The 26,067-nt window shown below is 40.8% G+C and overlaps 1 protein-coding gene across 8 annotated transcripts in view; it reads right to left on the reverse strand.

Moving 5' to 3' along the window:
- The window catches only part of LOC144372321 (E3 ubiquitin-protein ligase RNF217-like), a 196,411-nt gene that overhangs the window by 48,875 nt on the left and 121,469 nt on the right, over nt 1–26,067 (reverse strand). Inside the window, exons 4-5 of one of the 8 annotated variants that reach the window (XR_013432335.1) lie at nt 21,758–21,845; nt 10,998–15,210 (exon numbers count right to left, since the gene is read on the reverse strand). The exons of 1 other annotated variant lie outside the window; for it this stretch is intronic. Coding sequence is in view for 3 of the 7 variants with exons in the window: in XM_078035702.1 (XP_077891828.1) it covers nt 10,212–10,301 (90 nt within the window). In the remaining 4 variants the exon portion in view is untranslated. 6 more of the 8 variants (XR_013432334.1, XR_013432336.1, XR_013432333.1 and 3 more) reach the window with 6 other exon arrangements.

Consider the following 26,067-nt stretch of genomic DNA (forward strand, 5'->3'; position numbering starts at 1 on the left):
ATACTTAAAAGAACTGAAATAAAAGTATTTAAAGTAGTTACCCTTCTTCCAGTTGAACAATTATTCCTTCTGACTTGCTTTTACAAAGAATGGAATAGTCCCTGGGCAAGGTGGAACATATCTATAATCCCAGAAGCTAGGGAGGTTGAGGCAGGAGGATCACAAGTTCAAGGCCAGCCTCAGCAATTAGCAAGCCCCCAAGCAACATAATGAGATTCTGTCTCAAAATTTAAAAAATTTAAAAAGGATTGGGAATGTGGCTCAGTGATTAAGCGCACCTGAGTTCAATCCCTGGTACCAAAAAAAGAAGAAGAAAAGCAATAATAGTTAAATATATTTTGAATGGAGGTTTAGGATTATTAACCAGAATACTGTCAATTGCTTAATGACTAAAATTAGAATAAATCAAGTGGGACTCGGGAGCTACATTTGGGAGAAGTTAACCAATGCCTTCTCGTTGATGCTTTATATTTTCCTTAGCAATATTTCAAATAGAAGGGAAACACTTCCTACCATTGTTTAATGCAAGCATGTTTCCGTTGTAGGAGAAGGAAGACACTTGCTAAGGGTCCCAACCCTGAGGATGCACCGACCGTGCCCAACACTGGGTGATTTGTGAGATCCAGGACCTGCAGGATTAGCTGATACCCAATTAAGAAGATTCAGCAAGAGTATGGCAGGAAAATTATTGCTTGATTAATCTGTGGCTTGTTCTCATTGTATTTTTCCTCATCCCCCTGCCACCAAAAATGTCAAGTTTTGGGATTCTCTTCTCTCAGAGGTGTTGTGTTGCATGACAGAAAGTGGCAATCGACTGAGAAGACCCTCGTAGCTTTTGTTCTGAAAACCAGAACACGTTGAAAAGATTATGTGAGTCTCCCCCAGGGGACGAGGGAAAAGAAACTGCTGCCCTGGGGTGGCAAGAGGGAACAGAGCCCCTGTTAGAAGTGGGGTCAGGGACGGGGAGCTCCCCTAAGCACAGCCTCCGAAACTCACATCCTTCTCATTAATTTGCTGAGGCTGGGCTCCAACTCATGATTCTCCTGCCTCAGCCTCCTGAGTCACTGGAATCACAGGTGATCACACCACCATGCCCAGCCCAGTCCATTACTTCTAACTTCCAAAATATCTACTTGTTTTTTAATCAACTGATTGAATTATTTTCATGTATTAGACTTTTCAATTTTAAAAATTCTACCTGATTGATTATCTAGGTCAACTTTTAGACTTCCGTTTCTTTAAATCTATATTAAACACCAAATTATTTGAATTGATAATTCAGAAATAAAAATCACAACTTTTTAAATTGTAGGGTTGTTTAGGAGGATTTAGCATCACAGTTGTTGATTGAATGGTGAAAATAAACTGTAATATGCATGTGAAATATGCTATCACAACCTTATAGGCCCATTGGTCAGACCCAGGGAGGGAGACTCTGAGAGAAGACTTTGGTTTGTCTGATGGCTCTCTGTTCTGAAGGCCTTGAGGACAGAGGCCTCCACAGGGTGCTGGAGTAATGCTCAGAGCCTCAGCCAGGTGCCTGTCACCTATGTCAAGTTTTGGAGTTGACAGAGCTGAATAGGTTGCATAGGATGGAGATGTTTCTCTGCAGCATATTGTCAACTAAGTGGGGCATAGGAGCAACTGAGATACCGCCTTCAAGAACCATGAGGGCTTGGGCCATGAGCATCTTGGTAGCAAGAACACTGATGATCAAAGCTCCACCTCTTAGATTCTGAATTGGGCAAGCCCCACCCCCTATGAACTCTGGAAATTTTGCAGAAATGCCTACATATTTAACAACTACCTTCTTGGGAGAAATCACATGTCACTCCTTTTCTAAGGAATCAGGGCCCTTATTAGAAAACCCTGGTATATCAGAAGTGGCAAGACTGATTAACCCAAGATGAAAGGCCAAAGGCAAGCAGCATTTATAACTAGCAGATGTATCGAGTACTAGAGAGGATCTATCCCTAGAAGAGTCTAAACTAATAATAATTAATTATTGTTATTATTATGAAATAATAAATTATTTCATAATAAAAGCTTATTATAAACAAATAATTAATTTGAGAGTGTTTGATGGCTACTCACCTCTCAAGAAATCATAGAAGTTCACTAATGTGCAGGTACCATGCAAACTATTAATCACAATAGTATGAAAAAAATATTGTCCCTGCCCTCCGGAAGCTCCCAGTCTGATAGAGTAGTCAGATAAAAATTCAGCAGAACCTAGAACATGCTCATATTTCCATGGGAGCATTTTTAGGAGCAACATGAATAAAAACAGGCCAATCAATTGACTTTGGGAGTTCCTGAATTTTATCAAAAAACAATACTAGATGTAATATATATTTCCTGCATGTTTTACTTTCAGATGTCTCAGAATTTTCTCAACAACTCTTTTTAATGGATAAAAAATATGGCATATATACACAATGGATTATTATTCAGCAATAAAAGAGAATAAAATCATGGCATTTGCAGGTAAATGGATGGCGTTAGAGAAAATAATGCTAAGTGAAGTTAGCCAATCCCCAAAAAACAAAATGCTGAGTGTTTTCTCTGATATAAGGAGGCTGATTCATAGTGGGGTAGGGAGGGGGAGCATGGGAGGAATAGATGAACTCTAGACAGGGCAGAGGGGTGGGAGGGGAAGGAAGGGGGCATGAGGTTAGAAATGATGGTGGAAAGTGATGGACATCATTATCCAAAGTACACAATTGTTCATGTCTCTGGTTGTATACAAAGTATATTCACACCAATTTATGTCAACATGTAATAAGAATTGTAATGCATTCCATTGTCAAATATAAATAAAAAATTAATTTAAAAAAATAAAAGAGTCCATAGGTCTTTGATTTCAGGAGCCAGTGTCCTAAGGAAGGAAGTTGTCATATAGTTTGAAAATTGACTCTGAAAAATTTGGCTCTGTCAAATTTTGTCCTAAAAGAATTCATACTGTACAAGTAGTACAGGATATTTGCTATACGTTGTCAGGTAGCAAAAATTATCATCATCAAAGCACTTTCCTGTGACTTGTTTTTTATACGCATAAGTACCATTTTGAATATGGACGCCCATTTATAGTGTGTGGGCCACCTTACACTGGAAAACATCAAAGAAAACAAAGTAGAAGACAGCATGTTTCCTTTGGTACTGTCCCAATTGTGATGGACACCAAAAATATGGTCCCTTTTGTGCAAATGTCTTACCCAGCAGAAGCATAAATAAAAAATAAAATAATATAAATAAAAAATTAAGATCAAAGGAGTAGCTGGCATCTGACCATTGTGGAATGCTGGCTCAAAATGGGTCATTTTCATGAGAAGATAGCTCAATTTGAAAAAGTTAGGATTTTATCAAAACTAAGAAAAATTTATACCAATTAAGCAGCCTGGATTTAGAGCATCCTACAACAATGCTTATGTCACAGTCAAGTTACAGCCTTGGGACTGGGCATACTTGGAGCCATTTGCCCTAAAGCAGCCAAGTGTATGTGTCATCTGAGAAGAGAAAAAAAGGATACCTCAGTGTCTCCCTCAAGAAGTGTCATCCTATCCAGAGTCACTTGCTTTTCTCCTGCTGAAGGAAGGTCTTGGGGTATTTGTGCCTGATTAGTTCCTCTCAGTTTGCAACAGAATAAATGTGTTGACAGTTCTCAGCATAGCCAGTGCCTAGTTTTGCTGTGCTCATGCCCCTTCAGTGAGCCTCCTTTGGAAGTCTCAGATAGATACCTTAGAAATAATGAAAATGTCTTGGCCAAGAAAAACCTTGAAAGAAAAATATTGGTGTCATGATACAGATAGAGCACATCGCTATTCCACAAAGCCCCCTGCTTTACTATTTTGTTAAAGAATGAGACAGACAACAACTCTCCAATAGGTTCACTTCAACATAACAAGGTCAGAACCTTGAATGAGGCTTTACCAGGATTTGTCAAAAAATAAAAGCTGAAGTTTACTGGCTTTAAAGTCCAAATTCTGAAGCAATTGTGTATCTTCAAGCCGAAAGCTTTACATCCCTTAAGTAACTAGCCAAGCTTATTCCCAGACTAATTTGACAAAAACAAGAGCATTCCTGACTTGGCTGACTTGGTTGATATTTTGGGCCATCTGAATGAGCCAGGTTTTTGTCTCAAGATCCAGCAGATCCCATTTTTGAAACTAATGGAAAGTTTTAATGTCTTCTAACCAGGTCCACTGGGGTTGGGGTGGCGGGGGGTGTGGGGGGGGTAGGAAGGGCACCTGGAAGCCAGAGCCAAGAACAAAAAGACTTTGCTTCACAGGTTCCTGCTGTCTAAGGAGCTTAAAATTGAAATGTCTGATTCTTCCCCTCATGACAAGGACCACACTTAAGGTTCAAATATTGGCACTGTTGACATTACTAAATTGAAAACAAAGAAAATAGCATTATATGAATTCAACTCAAAGTGCTTTAGAGAATTTCCATGTTTCTTCACATAAGCTAACCCTTAAAACCTGTCAAAAGTAAAAACTCTTTTATTACCAAGTACTATTGAAAATTAGAACTTGCTCTCTTTGTTACCACCAAAATGGAACGTCTAAACTGATCTGAAGTGAAAATGTTTGTTTACTCTGCCATGTCAAATAAACACTCTCTAAACACTCTTGTTCTACCCAAACAACAGCAATCTTCTTATGGAAGTAAAGTAACTAAATTATGTTTTGCTTTTATTCGCACAAGGTGACTTTAGGAGAAGTGACTTAATTTTTGTATTCAGAAAGTGACATTAAGAGGATCATGAGTCTTTTAAGTATTATTCTAACATTCTGGTTATGTGAAAGATATGTGTCAACGCAACAGAATAAATGCATAGAGTGTTTGTATGCCAATTTCTGGAGAAGGCATCTATAGCTTTTCTCAGATTCTTACACTTTCCCCCGCCCACTCACACATACCTCTACAAAGGATTAAGAATCACTGACCTAGTTAAATGTGTGTTTTCTGGTAGGCTCTGAACTAGTGAAAAACAAGAGCTCAAATTCATATTTGGTGGTTTATCATAATAAAGTGGATTTTTTCCATCAACAACCCATGGACCTAGATTTAAAACAAAGTTTTTATTCTTTTCTTTTTCTCTTGTGACTCTCAAAGTCCATGTCTAAATCTCTGAGGTATAAGGCAATACCATCAGTTGTAACTCTAAAATCTGTGGCATGCTTACAGGGTATCTTATAACAAAATACATTTAAACAATTAGCCCAAAAATAACAATTAGAGAGACATAATATATTGCCATTTTACTCTACAGAAGGCTTATAGCTGAAAAAAAGACAAAGTCTTGAAGAAAATAAAATTAGATGAAGTCACACATGGAGAAGATGTCACTCAGGTCACCTTTCCCAGAGGACAAAGTGCATGTGCACAGTCCTCTGGGGGCATGTCCTGTATCTGTCTGTGTGTGTGAGTGTGAGTGTGTGTGTGTGATCATGTGAAATGTGCAAACAGCAATGATTTCTTGCAGCTAAATGCATGTCTTTTAAAGTGGAGAGTCAGCCCTTGCGATGCTAATGGAGTGGAACATAAATATTGGCAAGCAAGTTGTCAAATAGAGGCTTTTTAAAGGTTGGAATTTTTCAAGGAAAATGTTAACTGCAGTTAAAGGGTCAAAATGGTCTTCACCTGATCTCAGAATCTAGAATTTTCACTTGAAGTTCTAAATACCCAGGACTCGTATACTAAATTTAGACTTCCCAAGGCTGCAACTGGCATTTTAGAACATTTGGTCCGTAATGATAAATCACCACACTTGCTGAATACAGGGTTAGAGGGGGACTCTCAGACATAACCAATTAAAGTATCAGCCTCCCTATTGGCCTGGGGAGCAGGGGTGAGGGTGGGGGGGCAATCGTGAGCAGCTTTGCCACATTTCAAATAGCAAGTACACTGGCCCCTACCCAGAGCTCCCACCCTCACCCCCTCTCCACGTACTTTCTTACTTCTCAACCTTATGCCCATTCCAAGAAGCAACTCAATTTCTACCTTCCAGAAGCTTTCTTCCCCAATTTCCTGTAACCACATCAATCTTAACCCTCTCTGAATTCCGCTATATTCTTTGCTCTTCATTCTACTCCCTTGCTAACCCACATGGCTATCTTTTCTATAAGAACAGATAACACTTGAATTTTTACTATGTGCCAGGCACGATACTAAATGCTTTACAGGAATGACCTCATTTAATCCTCCCCGCAACTCTATGACATAGTTTTTATTATCATTCACAGAAGAGAAACGCTCATATGAGGAAACTGAGGCTTCTCGAGGTAAAGAAACTTTCCCAGGGTCCACAACTAATAAATAATGAGCAAGGCAATCAACCAGGTTGTCTGGCTCAAATGCTTCCCTTCTTAATAGCAAAATGTATAGCCACAAGTGTCTAATGTGCATATAACTATCTACTCAGCTGGATTTTTTTTAAGCTCTTGAGGTTGTGTGTATAACATTTCCTTCTTGTGCCCCATCCCCCAGAACTGGCATTGTGCCATACCCATAATCAATCAGTAGATATTGAGGGAGTGAATAAATTAATAAGTGAATTTCATTGATTTGGACCTCCAGATACCATGCAGAATCAGGAGGAAATGTTCCTGTTACTACGTTTGACAGTAGAAAGCAGAAAAATTGCTAACTTGCTATCCTTTGCATACAGCCCAGAGTTTGAGCGAGGGAACAGGTCTCTGTAAATAATCATGACATATTGCAGCCTTGTCCTGAGACCCCATTGTGATCAGGCCATCCATCAGAAAAATAAGGCTTCATCCAAGGCCCAGAGGGCCCTCCAGAGTGACCTTGGTAAGCAGTAGGTTGAACCCTGGAAAGAGTCAAGGAACCAAGTCAAATTTCTCACCTAGGCTCAGCTACAGAGATGCTATTCTTGGGTCCAAGAGGCAGGACTTAGTCTCCATATGGCTGGACTTAGAATTCCAATGAATTGGGTGAAGAAATAATAGTAAGTCCCAGACTCAGAAAGCCTTGACTGCCACTGGTTGAAGGAAATGAGGATGTCAAAAAAAGCCACTGTCCCCTGGTCCAGAAGGATCTTTGTTGGAGAGTTAATTAATGAAAGTTCCTAAAATCATTATCTTGGCAAACCACATGTGACCAGAGAGCCGTGTACCAGAAGGGGTAGCCAAGAACCCCTTCCCCACACAAACTTACTTTTTCATAATGAACTGTACCTTCTCAGGAAGGTGATTCCATGAGGTTGTGGACTGAGGGCACCCACGCCCCACAGGATGTTCATTGCCCAGGAGCTGTCAGCAGAGGAAGATAGAGAGCCCAGGGGCTCCTGATGCAGTTACCATGGCAACCAACCCAGATCTGGACCGTTTTATTCACAGACAAAAAGCCAAGTTCAGTGAACACGGTAGGAAAGTGGGAGCAGCTTAGATTAACCAGGCTATCTTTTGGCCCCAAGCAATCTGCAGGATAAGACCTTGCATTAGGCAAAAGTCTTCACTGTGACAAAGCAGAGGATTTGTTAAAAAGTTCTTTGGATCTGACTGGGCCCATTTAACTTCTAGTGTGGGATAAAAAAAAATTACTTTTCTCCAGGCAGGAGGCCTGAAGTTTCACAAGAACTCAGTTTGAAGTGGTAATGGTAACACCATGATAAACAATCATCCAGAGCCATTTTCTCCCTCATCACCTGAGAGGTCAGGAGGCTATAAAATCAGCACCTTCTGGTCTCTGACTTATCAGGTGAGACAATGGATTGCATTTCATAAGTGGAAACATGCCTTGGAATTGGTTTTGGTGTCACCATGAAATTCACCTGTAGGATTTCATTGTTTTCCCTGGTACTGAGCATAAACAATATCTCTGAGAATCAGCAAGAATCTTTTCAAATAACTATGCAGTTCATTCATTCATTTCAATTTGTGTTTATTGAAAACTTACCTTGGGCCATAAGGCTAAAGAGACAACTAAAGCAAGGGCTCTGCTCATAGTTCAGTGAGGGACAAGAATTCAATTAAGAATAAATAAACCTGCACATGTGTTATAACAGTGTGTAATGGTAAAGTAAACTTCAATTGGCTCAAACAAAACAGGAGCTTAAATCTTGCTCATGCAATAATTGTCAACAAATGGCTGCCAAGTAGCCGTGGTTGCTCTTCCAAAGGAGGTTTCGTGGCCCAGTCCTGGAAGTGGCACACATTGCTCCTATGTGCATCCAATGGAGAGAAGTTGACCATGTGGTCATACCATCCCTCAAGAAATGTTGACAATGTGGTATACCTGGGCACCTACATGCTCTAGCTTAGTCATACTGCCAAGAATGAGGAAGAGAAGAGAATTCAGAGGAAAACTGGCAATTTCTTTTTTTTTCCTTTTTTTTAAATTTTTTTATTAGTTGCTCAAAACATTACAATGATCTTGACATATTATACATTTGATTCAAATGGGGTACAATTTCTGAAAACAACAAAGACACGTGCAAAGTTTTATAAAAACAAGAAAATAATGGGAAAATAAATAAAAACACTTCAAGTACCTATTAAATAAATTTTTAACTTCACTTATAATTAAATAAATGTCAATTATGGCTACAATGAGGTACTATTTTCAAATTGCCAAAAAGAAAATAACATTTGTGCTTATTTTTGGCAAGGATCCAGAGGAAAGGGGCACTCAGCAACTTTAGAAAACACCAATTAGTACAATCTTTCCAAAGGATAATTTGGCAGTATGCATGTAGCAGATTTTTTTAAGTCACAACAAGAAAATCAGTTATATAACAGTAGAGCTTTCATCTATCTATATTTTAACCTAGCTTCTGAGCCTCCACTTCTTCAATAGAGGAAAATTACACCTGTCAATTCAAGTACCGGTAAGTTCTGATTACAACTCAACTATTTGAAGGAAAAATTCATCCAATTCAGGCTTCCCCTCTGAGGTGGGCTCCATAAACTAGAAATGAATTCTTCCCTGAAGCTTCCATAAGGAGCACAGCCCTATCAATAACTTGATTTTAGACTTTGACCTTCAGAACTCTTAAAAGAATAAATTTGTGTTGCGTTAAGCCACTGAGCTTATGGTAATTTGTTACAGCAGCCATTGGAAACTAATGCATATTGTGGTAACTGGGAGTGCAGTGCTGCTGTAACAAATACATGTAAAATGTGGAGAGAGCTTTGGAATTGGTGGAAGAATTTTGAGGAGTGTGACGGAAACAGCATAGATTCCCTTGAGGAAATCGTTGGTAGAAACATGGATACTAAGGACTCTGCCAGCAGAAGTTCAGAAGGAAGAGAGGGGTGTAGTAGGGACTACCATCCTCTTAAAGAATACCAAGTCATAAGCAGAATGTTGGTAGGAATATTAATGCTAAAGGTGCTTCTGGTTAGAAATGAAGAATATTGGAAAGAAATGAAGTCATATTGGAAAAGGGAGGAAAGTGGATTCTCATACAGTGACAAAAAGCTTAGCAGAATCGTGTCTCAATGGTTAGGTGGAAGAACAACTTGTAAGTAATAAATATAGATATTAAAAAGGAACTAGGACTTTATTATTTGGAAAGTTTTCAGCCTATCCAGATTGCAAAAGACAATTAGGATATTCACTGTCAGGAGTATACTGAGAAGGGAAAGTTAAGAGTGTGGCTAAACAACCTTTTCTCAGGCCCCAGAAAGGATAAAAGAAAACAGCTTTCAATTACACAGAGGACTTTTTGAAGGGATTAGGTATGTGAATCATGGATCCCTTTAGCCATCTCAGCAGAAGCCAGGAATAGAGACTGGAGTGAAATGCTATAATGTACATAAGAGACCCACAAGGTTTCGAGGATGTTATATCAGCAAAAACACTTCCAGCTTAAACAGAAAGGAATAGAGAGAAGATGAAATTAAAGAAGGCTTTCAAATGCCAATATTCTTATTTAAAAAGCAAACCAACTAAACTATTCAAAAACAAGAAAAATCTTTCAAGGAAAATCTGGGATAACTCAGAGGACAGCACTCTAGGCCCAGAGAGTGGAGCTAAATGGGTAGAGGAGGGAACCCAGGGGCAGAGCATAAAATCACAGAGAATTATTGCAGAATTTTAAAACATATTGGAGTTTTCTTAGGCTATATTACAAAATTCTTTGGAACTGGTGACTCCTTTAATCGTTCCATTTTCTCCCTGTTTAGTGCAAATATCTTGTTTTTTTCACTTCATAAACCTACATGGAGGGCTGGGGATGTGGCTCAAGAGGTAGCGCACTCGTCTGGCATGCATGCGGCCCAGGTTCGATCCTCAGCACCACATACCAACAAAGATATTGTGTCTGCAAAAAACTAAAAAATAAATATTAAAAAATGCTCTCTCTCTCTCTCCCTCTCTCTGTCTCTCTCTCTCAAAAAAAACCCCACATGGAGAAGAATTTTGACTCAGGATGGCTCATATTCAATATCTGTCCCATACCTGATTTAGATGGTGTTCTGGTCAACGTTTTCACTTCTGTGACCAAAGAACCTGACGAGAACAATTTTAAGGAGGAAAAGTTTATTTGGTGGCTCACAGTCTCAGGGGGCCCAGCCTGTAGAAGGCTGACTCCATTCTATGGGGTTCGAGGTAAGGCAGAACATTATGGCAGCAGGTGGTGAAGGAAAGCAGTTCTGGACATGACGAGAGAAAGAGAGAAAGAAGAAGAGAGAAAGCTCCACTCAACAAGGACAAAGTATAAACCCCAAAGGGACACACTTCCCCCAGCCACACTCTACCTGCCTACATTCCCACCCAGTTAATCTCTGACAGGGGATTAACACACTGATTAGATTAAAACTCCCATAACCCAATCATCTCACCTCTAAACTTTCTCGCACTGTCTCACATGAGCTTTTGGGGGACACCTCATATCTAAGCCATAACAGATGGTTTAGATAATAAGATTTGGAGTCTCTGAGCTGATAATGTTTAGATGAGATGTTAAACTTCAAGTTGATGCTGCAATAGGTTGGAACTTTGGGGTAGGGTTTGGAATGGGATGCATATTTTTGAGTGTGGAATGGCCATAACATTTTGAATGACCAGAGAAAGTGCTGTGGTAGATTGAATAATGGCCTCCCAGATGCCCTAATACCCAGAACCTATGAATATGTTACTTTATATAATAAAAGGGGTTTTGAAGATATGATTAAATCAGAATATTTTTTAAAAATATTTTTAGATGTAGATGGGCTCATTTATTTTTATGTGGTGCTGAGGATCAAACCCAGTGTCTCACGAGTTCGAAGCAAGCACTCTACCACTGAGCCACAACACCAGCCCCATATAAGAATCTTTTGATGGGGAGATTATTCTGCACTGTATGGGTAGGACAAGTGTAATCACATAAGTCCTTATTAAAGGAAGGCAGGAAGATCAAGGTTAGAGAGGATCTAAGAATAGAACCAGAAGTTGGAGAGAAGCACTGTGAGCCAGGAATGCATGCACCCAGAAGAAGGCAAGGAAATGCCTTCTGTCCTGAAGACCAATACTTGCTCTTAGACTTCTAGCCTTCCAGAACTGTAAGAGAACAAGCCACAAAGTTGTAGCCTGAAGTCACAATATTGAGGCAAAATTTGTTAAAGCAACAATAGAAGACTAATAAGCTCTCCTTCCTCTTTTTCTTTCCTTCTTTCATGGTGCCCTGGTGTGGAAATAGGGAGAGCAGAAGTGGTATTTTCCCTGCGTGTGGCTCCTGGTCCTCACTGTCCCTTAGGGAGAATGCAGATCATTTTGCCACACTTGGGTATGGATCTCAGTTCTGTTCTACTCACATTTTGTCCCCAACACACTTTCATCCACAGGACCCCATGTGCTGAACCAGCCTATCCCAGACTCGTGCCCTATTCCAAATGAGAAGGGAACACGAAATGGGAAAATTTTTTCCAGGGAAATCATTTAAAATATACACAACATCTAATTATAAGGAAAATAATCCCAATGTTGTTTGTAATTGCCAAGAAAAAAAAAAGGGGTACTGAGAAATAATTAAATGTCTCCCTAAATGGGACAGAAGGGCAAAGAATAGGAGACAGGAAGAAGGATGGATCTGTGGCATTAGGGAATGGAGACCCACCAAGAAAAGGGACTGTGTCTTGAGCATCTTCATCAGGGAGTGGTTAACATGTAGGACTGTAGCTCCTCCATTTCTCCTTCCACTCAGCTCCCTGCAATCTGCCCAAGGATATAGTCACAATTGAGTCAGTGTCAGAGAGCTAGACACCAAGATGGCAGGCCCCCGACTCACAGAGTCTGATAACTTCTCAGGGGAGAATTATGGAAAGCAGAGCTGACAGGCAGACAGAGAAGTTAACTAGCGCAGCAGCAAAACTAAAAAGATCAGACATGGCCCAGACCCCAGAAGATCTGTGATCCTCCAACAGTTTGCCACACTTTTATGTGATAATTTAAAGAGCATAGTCTTAATTGATGCCTCAGTTTCTTCATTAGAAAGATGAGAATCATACCCTCTTTTTCCCATCTCCCTCAGTGCCTTGCAGGAAGAATCATTTGTGTGTAATTAAGGAATCATTTTTTTTCCGCTGGTAGATGAGTGTTAACCTTTGTGTTTTGTTAAGTGTGTGTTAATTTATTAAGTTTGTTAATGTGGCAAGACAGGGAAGGCGACAGTGAGGGAAGCATTTGGCCGGATTCTATTGAATAACATTTTCTTTGCACTCCCAGTTAGAGAGGGGACAAGCTTTGGACATACAAAGCAAGTGGAGATCAGCACAGTGTAATTTGTGACACAGGCTGTTTTGTTTTTTCAAACAGCTACTGAGCCCATTCACTTGCTGATTGCTTTACATAGGTTATTTCATTTGATCCTTACAGTAATTAGCTTTTTGTTAGCAGTGCCATAATTATGTACCAGGCACAGTGAAGCCACACATCTGTGGCCACACAGTAAATGTTAGGGACAGAATCTGAATCCGGGTCATTCAAACTCCAACCCAGACCCTTTCCTTTGCCCACCAACCCTCTACATACAGAACATTGATCTTATGAGAAAGACTGATTTGTTAGAGGGTTTGGAGATAGGAAAAGCAGTGTAGCCTATATCTGGTCAGGGAGACACCACAGGAGAGATCCTGAACCAGGACTATCAGATCTGAATTCCAAAGCTAAGGACACTTGGAAAAAGAAGATTGACACTGCAAAGTACGTGGCACACTCCAGGCAAGAAGGCAACGGCACTGGGATTATAGGTTATGGCATGTAAAGACAACTGGCCAGATCACAGCTGGCACTCAAAGGGATTCATTAGACCGGATGAAGAAAGCTGGCAAATTCAGGGTACCTAACTCTTTGAGGTGAAGTGAGGATGAGCAGAACCCCTGTCATCAGCTGAGAGCCTGCGCCAGAGGTACTGACTTAGGGAAAATGTTTGCAGGAAAGTGCAGCCACCTGAGGAGCCATGTGCATGTGTGAGCCCTGTCCATGTGTGAGCATGGAGACCCCTTCTTAGAGAACCTCCAATCCTCCCACACTGTGCCCCATCAAACAAGTCACTCAACCCCTGGTCATTGCTCAACTCTTTGTAAAATGATTTGGGGCCCATAGATGCCCAAGGACAACCAGCAGGGCCTGGTGATCTCATGAGGTTTCCTGAAGCTCTTGAAGGCTGTGTTTCTATATAGGAAATAGACATAACTGGTTTGGACACACAGCACAAGATCTGACCACAGCCTGGACAGCTCATCTTGACCTCATAGACCAAAATGGCAGCATAAGGGGTAAAAATGGCATTTCATGAAGTCTGAACTATGAGTAAATAGGATAGGAAAGACTGAAATTAGGGCAATAAGAGAGGAAAGCAATAGTTTAGGCATGTGTGCAGCAAGTAGCTTGTGCAGAAAGTGGGATTAGGGTCATTGATATCTCCAAAGTTGGTCATGTAAGAAATTACTCAAAAGCCTGGATTTGGGCTCTGAAGGGTGCCTTTGTCATAAAGCTTATGGAGATAAGAACTCAACAACCATTTTTCCATTCTTCCCTTTGATGTAATTACACATACCTGTCGAGTATCTTTTGTCCAAAATGCTTGCAACAAGAAGCATTTCTGGTTTCATAATTTTTTTGAATTTTGGAATATTTGCATATGCATACTGACATAATTAGTAATGAGACCTAAGTCTAGACATGAAATTCATGTATTTTTTTATTTACAGAAATTCATTTATTTTTCATGTTCAACATATACACATAGCCTGAAGCTAATTGTTTACAGCATTTTTAATAATTTTGTGTTTGAAAAAAAGTTTCGTGGTATGGAATTTTCCATGTGTGGTATCATGTCAGCACCCAAAAAGTTTTGGATTTTGGAGATTTCAGATTTGGTATACTCAACCTATATTAAGTTAAACAACTAGATATAGCACAGTGATGACTTAAATAATCATTGATGAAGATGTTTTAAAAATCAATTCCAATGTCTCCCAGTGCATTTCTGGGTCACCTTTGCTACTGACTACTGCAGAGCCTGGCCCTGGGCACTTTGGTGGAAAGAATTGGTAAAAAAACCAAAGGTCCTTTTGAATCAAAGATCCAGAGATGCCCAACACACACTGAAGGGCAAGTAGTTCCCAGAGACCAGAACAAGGAGCAAGTCAGAACCTCAGGTAGTCAGATAAAATTCATAAATAGCACAAGCCAACAAGATCATGAAGAGAATTCCTTTCCTAGCCTGATGGTTCTTATATCCTTCCTGGGGGTTGACCAACCGGGTATGAGAAGAACAGGGCCATCAGGTGAAACCAGCTAAGGAAGGAATAGTAAGGCACTGTCTTCAGAGAACATATAATCTTGCATCACTTAACAATGGGAATGTATTGTGAGAAATGCATCATTAGGCAATTCCATCATTGTTCAAACATCTGAATGAACTAACACAAATCTAGATTTAGAACATACTACATACCTAAGCTATACGGTACAGCCTATTTAAAAATTTTATTACTCCTTAAACTTACTTCTTAAAATCTAAGACACAAACACACATTAACAGATTCGCTCACACAGGGTCAAGATCACCAATATCACTGTCTTCCACCTGCACATCTTGTCCCAGTAGAAGGTCTTCAGGGGTAATAACACGTGCAGTTGTCATCTCTATGAGGATATTGCCATCTTCTGGAATATCTCTGGAAGGACTGTCTCAGGGCTGTGATACCGCTAAGTGACAGGAATATCTCAGCTCCATCAGAGTCTATTGGACCCCTGTCATATATGCAGTCCATTGTGAGTCAATACATTGTTAAACAGCATGGGACTCTATTGTCACAGCCCCCTTTTAATTCACCTTATATTTTCTCATGGACTCAAGTTCCATCAAAGCCTCAAAAAAATCTCAGAGGATTCAGAAGAGTATACGTCAAAATCCCCACTGAACCAGGTTCTACAATTGCTGGGGACTTCTCTGCATCCCAATCTTCTCCCTTAGCTATGAGAAAGAACCATCAGAAGAATGAAAAAGTACCTCCTCTCCAGTCCACCCCTCCCACTCTCTTTCCCTTTCTTTCATTTGGCAGAAGCAGAGAAAGAAAGAAAATCATCATGCCACTAAAGTGTGAAAATTTCATGACCTCACCCTATTCTTCAATGAAAGTAGCTTTCTTCTCTACTCCTAGAGACATCTTGCCTCCAGTTAGGTGTTTCCAGCAGTAGCTGCTGGCTAGGTATTATTTGAAATTTACATTCTTTGCTACCTAAGCAACCTGCATATTTTTAAGCTGTTTCTAACATCAACTCTTCCAGAAAGTCTTTTATAAAGCCTCTGTATCTCTCTTGTCATGGAATATTTTATCCCAATATTTGAACAGGGATTTTTGCAGTATAAATGTAAAAAAGTGATCTCACAGGGATGTATCCTTCAAGTATGCAAGTGTTCAAGAAAGAGAGTGGGAGGGTGTTCCAGGGAAAGTATAAGGCAGAAATCTGGAGGCATACATCAGCTGGGCTCTACCCATCCCTGAAGGTGAACAGAAGTTTTTAAAAAGCATGCCCATGGCTTGAGATGGCCCAAATGACATGAGCAAGGCAGTAGACATTCTACTGGAACTCACCTCAATAAAGCCACCACTTTATCCAGAACCACAAAAGGGCAAATAATAGAATACTGGGTATTAGCAGAGGCATCACATGAATGCCAACCAAGCTAGATGTTTCTTGCAGTTGGGTTCACCATCCAGAGGGGGCCAAAGGAAGCCACAATATCAGGGGTAGACTAATAGAGGTGGGTCCACAGAGAATGTTAGGAAGGGGTATTTGTGGGCTATAAGAACATGAGACGCCTTAAAGGAAAATATCCAGAACTTTCTAGAGAACCTCAGACAACCAGAGATGAGGAATAGTCTGAGAGTGGGCAAGAGATTATATGGTCTTACCAATGTCTAAGAGTTCAAAAGAGAGACCAGCCTGGATTTAGGAACCAATTCCATGCCAAGAAGAGGTAAACATCAGATGGCCTCCCTGAGCCAGATCCCACATCTTAAAACAGTGCAAAGAAGCATGAATGTGATTCATACAAAGCACTTAGAATAGGACCCAGCACATAAGTGCTCAGTCATACTTGCTGGTTTTTGTCTTCATCACCATTATCATCACTGTATTTATTGTTATTACTATTATTGGAGACTATAACCCTGTCTCATTCTTATTTGATCCCTGGTGTTGAGTACAGAGTCTGGCCTGTAGAATTCTTTCAGTAAATGTGTGAAATGATTGACAGCAGAGCCAGCTTCCTGGGCATGCAACCTGCGGAGGCGTGCAGTGCCCTGCACTCAGAAGGGCCCTACCTTTGGTTTAATGCTCTGTTATGGTCACTCTTGATGTCTTAATAATTTTTGCACAGGACCCCACAAATGATGAAGCTGGACCTGAGTGAGGATAAGGCTAGAAGAAAGATGTAAGGAGGAAACGAAAGCATGAATAATTTGGAGGGGAAGAGAAATCTGCAGAGAGGCTATTATTAAGAATTACAATAGGCCGAGAATTTCCTCTCCGGAATAGAGAGGTCTTTGGGAGACCCACAATTATTCACATCCTAAGTTTTCAATAGTCCACATGTTTGAAGGACATGAAGATCATTTACCCAAAAATGTCTGGGACCTGATCTGTTCTTGATCAATAATATTTCCAGAGTTTACATGTTTCTGCATTCTGAGAGATCAAAATAATAGGGAAGAAAAGTCAAAACAGTTTCCACAATTGCTAGAGGCTGACCCTTTGTTTTGCTCTCTGTTATGTGGACTAAGACATGGAAAGCATAACACATAACTTTCTCACCATCACAAGCCAGTGTTTTAGAACTATTTCTTTCTATCAAAATAGAGGACTCCAAACCTTCCTGGTTCACCCATTACCATGCCAAGTTCTTTGGCATAGCTGAGACAAGCAGCCATAGACCCCTGCTCCATTCTTGTGGTCAATATTAGCAACAAATCAGTCACTTTCAGCTTCAAGCTAGTTTACAAGGTATCCCTGGAACACACTGTGCTTCACTTTTTATAGTGACATAGATGGCTTTTTAAAACACAAGACCATTTAAATGCTTTTAGAAAAGGGGTTTCGTTCGAAGGTCTAGAAGGTGACCTATCTGTGGTCTGACTTTATTCATTCAATGGTTCATTCACTCATCCATGGCCCATCCTGTGCCAGGCACAGAGGATCCAACAATCAGGATGATGCTGCTTCTCTTCTCCCACAGTCCATGAAGTAGCAAAGACAATCCACAAGCACACGGGTTCAGGGCGACCTTACAAGGCCCTGACCCAGCCAGCAGATAGGAGACTTCAGGGAACCCCTGAGGTAAAGTTCTGAAGAACAAGCAAAGGGGGAGGGGAAATCAGCAGCATGTAAAGTATAGACTCAGAGAAATGGACTTGTTCATGGGGACTTCAGTACTTCTGGTGTGTGGGGAGAAGGAAGAAAGGGCAGACCAGGCCAACTAGGATCTGAGGCTAAGATGGGTCCTTATCCCCAGAAGCAGAAGGAAACCATTAAAAGGCTTTTAATGGGTTTTTTAATTTGTGGTGTTTTTTCGTTAATCAGAGAAGCATCCTGATAAGATTCATGATATCCACAATATCCAGAAACATGGCCCCTCTGCAAATGGGGATGGGGAATCAGGAGGTGGGAGACGAGCAACTATTGAGGTCTGGTTTTTGTCATTAGGTTTTGTTTGCAAAAAGAAGTTAAAGAAGATCTAAGCCCACCTGCTGATGTGGGGACAGGAAAGTGCTCATAGGGATCTTTAGGAAGATTTGCTCAGGTGGGTGGGATTCCCACTTTCTCCCCCTGTTCCGGGAAACCTTTTGTAAATGCTATGTTCTTCACTGGGGTTCTCAGAGTAGGGTTGTGTTGGGAGAATATGTGACTGTACAAAGATGGGTCCCTTGGCATAGGTGGGACTTGACAGAGTGAGCCAAAGAAGTTCAGGTTTTGTTTGTTATTATTTTTTTATTATTGTTTTTCATTATTATTAATTTTTATTATTACTACTGTGGGATACTCCAGGGAATATGTACAGGGTTAGTTTATGGCTAGGTCTAGTTTAAGGGTTAGGTTTAGGGTAAGGGTCAGGTTGAGTGCTAGGTGTATTATTAGGGTCAGAGTCTGGGTTAAGGTTTGATTTAGATTAAGGTTTAGGGTTAGGGCTCAAATCAGCATTAGGGTTAGGGTTAGAGTAATGGATAGGGTTATGTCTAGGGTTCAGGTTAGGTTTAGAATAATGTATATGATTAGTGTTAGTGATAGGGTTAGGATTAGGCCTAGGGTTAGCATTTGGGTTAGGCTTATGTTCAGGGCAATGGATAGGGTCAGTGCTAGTGTTAAGGCTAGTATTAAGGTTAGAATTAGGGCTAGGATTGAGGATTAGGCCTAGGGTTAGTGTTAGGGTTAGGTTTAGGGTAAGTGTTAGAGCTAGGGCAAGGGTTAAGGTTAGAGTTAGGGCTATGGTTAGGGTTAGGGTTAGGGTTAGGGCTAGGGTTAGAATTAGGTTTAGGGTTATGGTTAGGGTAACGGGTAGAGTTAGAGCTAGGATTTGGGCTATGGTTACAGTTAGGATTAGGCTAGGGTTAGGGTTAGGGCTAGGGTTATGTTTAGGGTAAGTATTAGAGTTTGAGCTAGTGTTAGGGCTAGGGCAAGCATTAGGTTCAGGGTTAGGGCTAGGGTTAGGGTTAGGTTACACTTAGGGCTAGGTTAAGTTAACTCAGGAGAGGTCCTGGAGAAGGGAATGGAGTAGGAGGGGGCAGAGAATAGAAGTTATAAAATGAGAATGGAGACTCCTGCAATGGTCCTTGAGTACACTCACAGCAATAGCCAGAACAGAGAGAAGTAGTGGAGCTGAATGAAGACCAGGAAGTACCAGTAGGATCTTCTTGCTGGCATTAGGAGCAATTACTTGTAGGAGTTCAGGGAGAGGGAGGAATCAAGGATGTGTTCAGGTCTCAGGCTTAAGGAAACTCAGAGGACAATGTTTCTCCTAAAACAAAACAGGTGGTTCCAGGGAAAGTCCATTGGAGATACGATGATGTTTCAATAACTGTGGGATACTCCAGGGAATATGTACAGCAAGCAGTTGGACGAGAGAGGTCCACCACCATTGCTCACTTACGTTGTTACACCAGACTCCTAGCAGATCTGCCTCTTCTTCTGATCTGTTACTCTACCTCCATTCTCAGTACAACAGCCAAGGTGAGCTGTGTAAGCTGCTGAAATTTAAAGCAAAATTTTGCTTTTCCATGCTCAAAACCTTGCAAGGGATCCCATCACAGTAAGTTGTGGCCACAGTCCTCACTGTGACGTGTTCTGATCAAGCCCTGACTTCTCTGTCCTCCCCTTTTCTTCTCCATTCCAACCACTCTGGCCTCTTTACTGCTCTACCCCATGGCCTTGGCAGACACGCAGGGGGAGTTGAGGGAATTGCCCCCTGGGGAAATAGCTCATATTCTGAGAGCATTTTGGAAAATGGAAAATAAATGAACACCAAGAACTGTGAAGGTAGTTGTCTGAAGAGCCATTGCTGAGAACAGAAGAGGGGGCTGGGGTGGTCTACCTGAGCTCCAGCTCAAGGGGAAACATGGAGAACAAAGTGGTACCTTGTCCCCTTAAAGGAAAAAAAATTATGAAGACAAGGGACATGGCCTGTCTTTAAATTCTATAAATTATATTATCCTAAATGGGTATCATAAATTACCATTGCCCATAAGCAACAAGATTAAAGCCAAAAAAAAAAAAAACAAGAATGAACAAGACTTTAGCATGAGACCAGGTGGGATTTCACGGGTTTGTGATACACATCTGCTGGGCAGCCTGAAGACTCAACAAACCAAATTTTACTCCGAGACGGGGCCCCTTCCTACCTTGAGATGATGACTTACCTTGACATTAATATTATAAATATTGTGCATATTTTTCTATTTATAAAATAATTTTAATTTTCAAGTTTAATTTTTATGGCTTTTATTCTGAAAGCTCCCAGAATTGGTATTGATACCCTCTTTTGGAGGAAGGAAGGATGGGGAAACTGGGTCCCAGAATAGTGGAGCTATCCAAGTGGCAGGAACCCAGGCTCCAGCCTGTTTGGCCACCATGTTCCAGGACCCCATCGATTGCTTTTTCCGTCTGATCTTAAGGTTCTACTTTTCAATGGGGAGGTCCTTGTCAGAGAGGATGAGGGAAAGGCACACATCAGGGGACGTGACCTGGGGAAATGCTGAGGCAGGAGATGGGACAGGGTTGGTCTCAGACTCATGGTGACACACGAGGCCACTGCATCTCTGCCCACTAGCCTGAACGGGATGGGGCATGTGAGAGATGCCCAGGGCCCCCAGTCCAAGGCCTCCTGAAGGTGCCTGATTCCCAGCTGAGCCTGTCAACTCCCAGCTCAGGCCTGAGGCACTACTACGCAGGGACCCTCCTAATGCCTCACTCGCTCCTCTTAAGCTCTCGCAGATGGAGCAATGATGAAATCTCTCACATTTGTTCCCCAGCACTGAAATGTGTTTATGCTCCTGAATTTAAGGTTTGTAATGGGTTTTGCTCATGGGAATGATTATTTTAGTGCTGACTTTTAAAAAGGCAATTGATAACAAGTTTACACAGCCAAAAGAGCTTGCGCAATTATCTGCAAATTCAGACTCTGTGAAGAGCCGAACCAGATCATTTAAGACACCCTGAATCCATTCCAGGGCCAAGATTACCCAAATTGACAAGCTAAAATGAGATAATTTATGCTGAAATGGGGCTTATGAAATCAAGATGCTACTCTGGCTGTTGCCAGGAGCTGCCACAATCCCTTCTTCCCTTCTTTGTCACCTACGTGGACTCCTTCCCTACCCGATTCACTTTCCCAGTTAAGGTGTCAGGGAAGGGGAGAGTTTAGAATGTTCTTTGCCCAAAAACTTCCTGTGATCATTTTTAAGTTTTTCACGTAAAACTTTTAACAATTTGTGGAGAATACAAAGATCTCCAGTGTTAGCATTTATTTGTTGTTAATTACAACTGCATTCTGGGCCAGGTTGGGATGTGCAGAAATTTTACCAAGGAAAGGGAAGATGAAATAGATCATCTCTGCAGAATTGCTCAGCATACCCCTATGTATTCTGCCAGGTGATCTTGAGCCTTCACACCAATTCTTCCTAAGCAGCAGAAGAGACCCAGAAGAGACCAGATCACTAGGGGCACCTAGTTGCTCCAAGAAGTCCCTCCTGGATTCTCTCTCAGTGTTCAGAGCATCAGCAGAGTCCCTGAAACTGAGACCCACCTTGACTCCAGTCCCAAGCATCCTCCCCACCAGCAACTCAGGAGCAAGCTGTAGTGATCTAGGAGAAAATGAGCCCAGACTGCCAGATCTGTAATAAAGAAAAGTAGAGCAAAAGATAAGGAACTCAAAATAAGAGAGAAATTATGAGGAAATCAGAGAATTAAGTCAGGATATTCAGATGCAACAGAATAAAATAGAATATATTCTCAGAGAAAATATGCAAGTAAAAAACTTAAGTTTCCAGATTAAAAAGATTCACTGAGCGTCCAGCACAATGAAGAAATACTTCATCATAATATTTTAGGGTATTGGTAAAATAGGACATCCTAAAATATCCCAAAAAGAGAGAAAAAGGAGAAAAAAAAACATATCGTAGTCAAAGGAATAAAAATCCAATAAACAACCTATTCTCCAAGAACAAAACTGAAGGCTAGAGAACAGTAAAGCAATGTTGTTAATAATCTAAGGAGCAAAGATTTGCAACCTGTAGTTCTATAAATAACTAAACCCTCCCAATAAATTAAAAGGGAAAAATAAACACATCAGACACCAAGCTCATTTTTTTTTCTCACCCATACACTCAGTCTTAGAAAACCACTAGAGAACAGGCATTGCCTGAATTCAGGAGTCAAGTGAGACACAGAACCACCCCGTTCTGGCTCTGGTGGGGCCCAGTGCAGCTGAACCCTTGCATTAAGGAATAATTGAGATTGAAATTTCCTCCAGAGGACCAGACACACAGAAAAACTAGAAAGGAGAATAGAAAAGAAATTCTGCAGTGAACTTTGGTGAGGTCAACCCATATGGGGGCCAAAATGACTATGAGATTTGCTCATGGCACCAACTAATCTTATCCTTCAAAACCCTGAGTGTTGTGAACCACTGAATTAGAGGGCATGGAACACCTTTAATACAGGCAATGAATAAAGCTGGGCAAAACTTGTATAGTGAGGAAGCCAGTCAATTGCTCCACCTGCTCCTGACAGAGGTGAAGCAGAAACTCAGCTGGGTCACCAATATTCCCTGTTAATGAAGTATTTAATTACCTTCCCTCTCTGTTCCCTACTCGTGGAATTCCTAGCCCCAAGCCTTTGTCCTCTGCTTTTTTTTAGGAAGGGGAGGGGATGTTACAGAGGGATAATTTGACTTCTATAGCAAACGAAAAAAAAAAAACCTAAAGGAAGAAAAACTAAAACTAAAACTAAAAATAAATTATAAGAAGCACCCATTAAAGACCCTTCAAAAGGATAAAATGATTTCAATTTTACTGTCTCACTTCTCCTACTTCCTCCCCAGAATATACCTGCATATCATATATTTATACAGATTTTTTATTATCTAGTTAATATGAATTACAAACCTCATGCTTCCTCCCTTCTAAATCCAAAATAAGGAAGCTTTCTCTTTTCTCTCGCTCCCTTTTTTCCTTCGCTCTCCCTCACCAACGCGATTTACATTCTCAATGTAATGTATTAAAAAGTTGACAGGGACGAAAGGATTCACACGATGTCTGCTAAGAAACCCAATTTCCATGATGAATTGCCCAAAGCCCCTGAATCACAAACCATTTTTTCCGCTGCTCAGAAGTTGAGTTTTTTTTTTTTTTTTTTTTTTTTTAATCTTCTTAAAGCCTCTCTCCTAATCTTCGGCTAGAAGAGATCGGTGAAAGAATTTTTTTTTTCTAAAGTAAGGAAAGTATTAGCATCTTGGTTGTTGTGCATCAAATTTGAAAATGCAAGGTTAGTAATATTTCAAATCAGCCATGGTCCAAGCCTCTTCTTAAGTGAGTGTACCCATTCATTCTTGTTCGTTCTCTCTCTCTCTCTCTCTCTCTCTCTCTCTCTCTCTCTCTCCTTCCTCTTCTCCTCCCCCCTCCCCAGGTCTTAAAATCACTAATAAGGAGGATCTTCAGGAAAAAGAGGAAAATCTGAATTACAGTGATTCCTCCAAGATCACCCTGTTTGGGAAGGTTGTAGAACTCCCAATAAGATGTCCACATTCCTAGAGTTGACTAGACTGACCACAGCTAGGTAAAGAACTGAGCAGCAAAACCCCAGCCCAGGTTAGGTGATGTACCTGCCTCCTTGGCAGACACAGCAGTGGTTAGAGCTGCATTTGTACTAGACTAAGAATGTTCTCCTGAAACCCGGATTTTATTCTCATGGGAGATGACACCCTGGGCCGCCCATCACAAGAAGGGTGAAGAGGGACAAAGCGGCCATCAGAGCTCTTGCCAAGATTTTGGACTTTGAAGAAAGCCAACATTTTTCCAAACATTCTGGGCATTTGGGCACTATGATTTCAATTCCCCATTTGTGTGCATGTGTGCTGTGTAGACATCAAGCCGGTGTCACTTCCTCTGTCACTCTGCCCAAGCACTCTGGTTTTTCCTAGGACTCAATTCCCCCACAGAAAATTTACCAGGAAAAAAAAAACTAATAAAACCTTAAAAGAAAATAATTGAAGAAGTTTTATTTAAAGAATATATTCAATATTATATGGGGGTGAGGAGGGAAGTTGTAGGGGGTGGGACTCTGATGTTGTCTAAAAATTGCCAAAACATTTGTTGATTATATTGAAAGCTAGTAGGCACCTTAGAGATAAAGCATAAAGCTGGCTACTGGAGTTTAAGTCTGAGGTCACAAATCCCAAATCTGAGTGAGGATCTTGGCTCTACAGTGTTAAGAATCTCCATTTTTCAGGTGAAGAGACTGAGGTCTTTGAGGGAAAGCAACTGGCCCCAGTTGCACAGTAAGTGAGCAATAGAACCAGGACCTGGCTGCACTTGGCCACTGGTTCATAAATTTCCAAGCCTGTAACTGTCTGATGTGACATAGATAATGCATCTGGGAGGCCGAGGGAAGGCTTGCAACCATGCAATTTCCCCCACAGGTTATTTCTCCTGCACATTTTCCATGTTCTCCTAAGCAAGAGGAAACAGAGTAGAATCTAGTTAGAAAGGGATAGGTGCTCTCCTACCTTTCCAAGCTGGTTTTACATGAGGACTTCATGAAACCACTTTACTGAAAAGTCCTCAGTTTAGCTTGATTCAGGGCTCACGGATGTCATCAGGATTCGGTATCCCCCATTGCTCAAGGAGAAAGAAAGGTGTTTGGTGTTGTTTAAAGAAAAAAAAATCACTGGGGGCTGGGTTGTGACTCAGCGTTAGAGCGCTCTTGCCTAGCAAGGGTGAGGCCCTGGGTTGGATCCTCAGCACCATGCTAAAAAATAAATAAGCAAAATAAAGGTATTGTGTCCAACTAAAATCAAAAAAAGAAAAAGAAAAGAAAAATCACTAGGCTGATCACTCATATTTGCCTCTTTGAACAATTCTTCATTATTACTTTCATACTATCTTTATCCTTAAGATAAATAGGCCAAATTCTTGAACAGACACTTCACTGAAAAAGATATACAGCAAGCAAATAAGCATTTGAGAAAAATGCCCCATATTACACAGTACGAAAGAAAGGCAAATGGAGGCAATTATGAGATACTACTACACCACTACGTTAGAATGTAGACACTACTACATTACAATGGCCAAAGTCCAAAACATTGACATCACCAATCACTGGTGAGGGTGTGGAATAATAGGGACTCCAATTCATTGCTGTTGAGAATACAAAACAGAACAGCCACACTGGAAGATAGATAAGCAGTTTCTTACAAAGCTAAGCACACTCCACCCATGTGATCCAGCTACAGTGCTCTTTGGTATTTACCCAAATGAGTTAAAAACTTGTGTCCACACAAAATCCTGCATGTGGATGTTTATAGCTGCTTTACTCCTAGTTGCCAAAACTTGAATACAACCAAGATGTCTTTTGGCAGATGAATGGACAAACTGCTGAATATCAGTTTGAATATCTGACAACAGACTATTATTCAATGCAAAAAATGAAATGAGCGGTCCAGACATGGGAAAAAACGGAAGAATCTTAAATGCAAAAAAGCCAATCTGAAAAAGCACCATCATGTATGACTCTATGTGACAGTCTGGAAATGATAAAACAATGGACACATAAAAAAAGATTATGGTTACCAAGGATTAAGGAGCAGGAAGAGATGATTAGGCAGAGCACAGAGGGTTTGTAAAATTATTGTAGGGCAGTGAGATTATTCTGCATGACCCTATAATAAAGGCAGATACATGTCATTTTATAATGACCAAAGGTACAACACTGAGAATGAACCTGAATGTAAACCAAGTACTTTGGGAGATAATGATGGATAAATGTAGGTTTATTGATTATAACACCCATTCAGGATGCTAATCGTGGTGAGGCTGTGTACACATGGGGACAGAG

This window comes from Ictidomys tridecemlineatus, assembly GCF_052094955.1.
Source record: "Ictidomys tridecemlineatus isolate mIctTri1 chromosome 12 unlocalized genomic scaffold, mIctTri1.hap1 SUPER_12_unloc_4, whole genome shotgun sequence".
NCBI classification, from domain to species: domain Eukaryota; kingdom Metazoa; phylum Chordata; class Mammalia; order Rodentia; family Sciuridae; genus Ictidomys; species Ictidomys tridecemlineatus.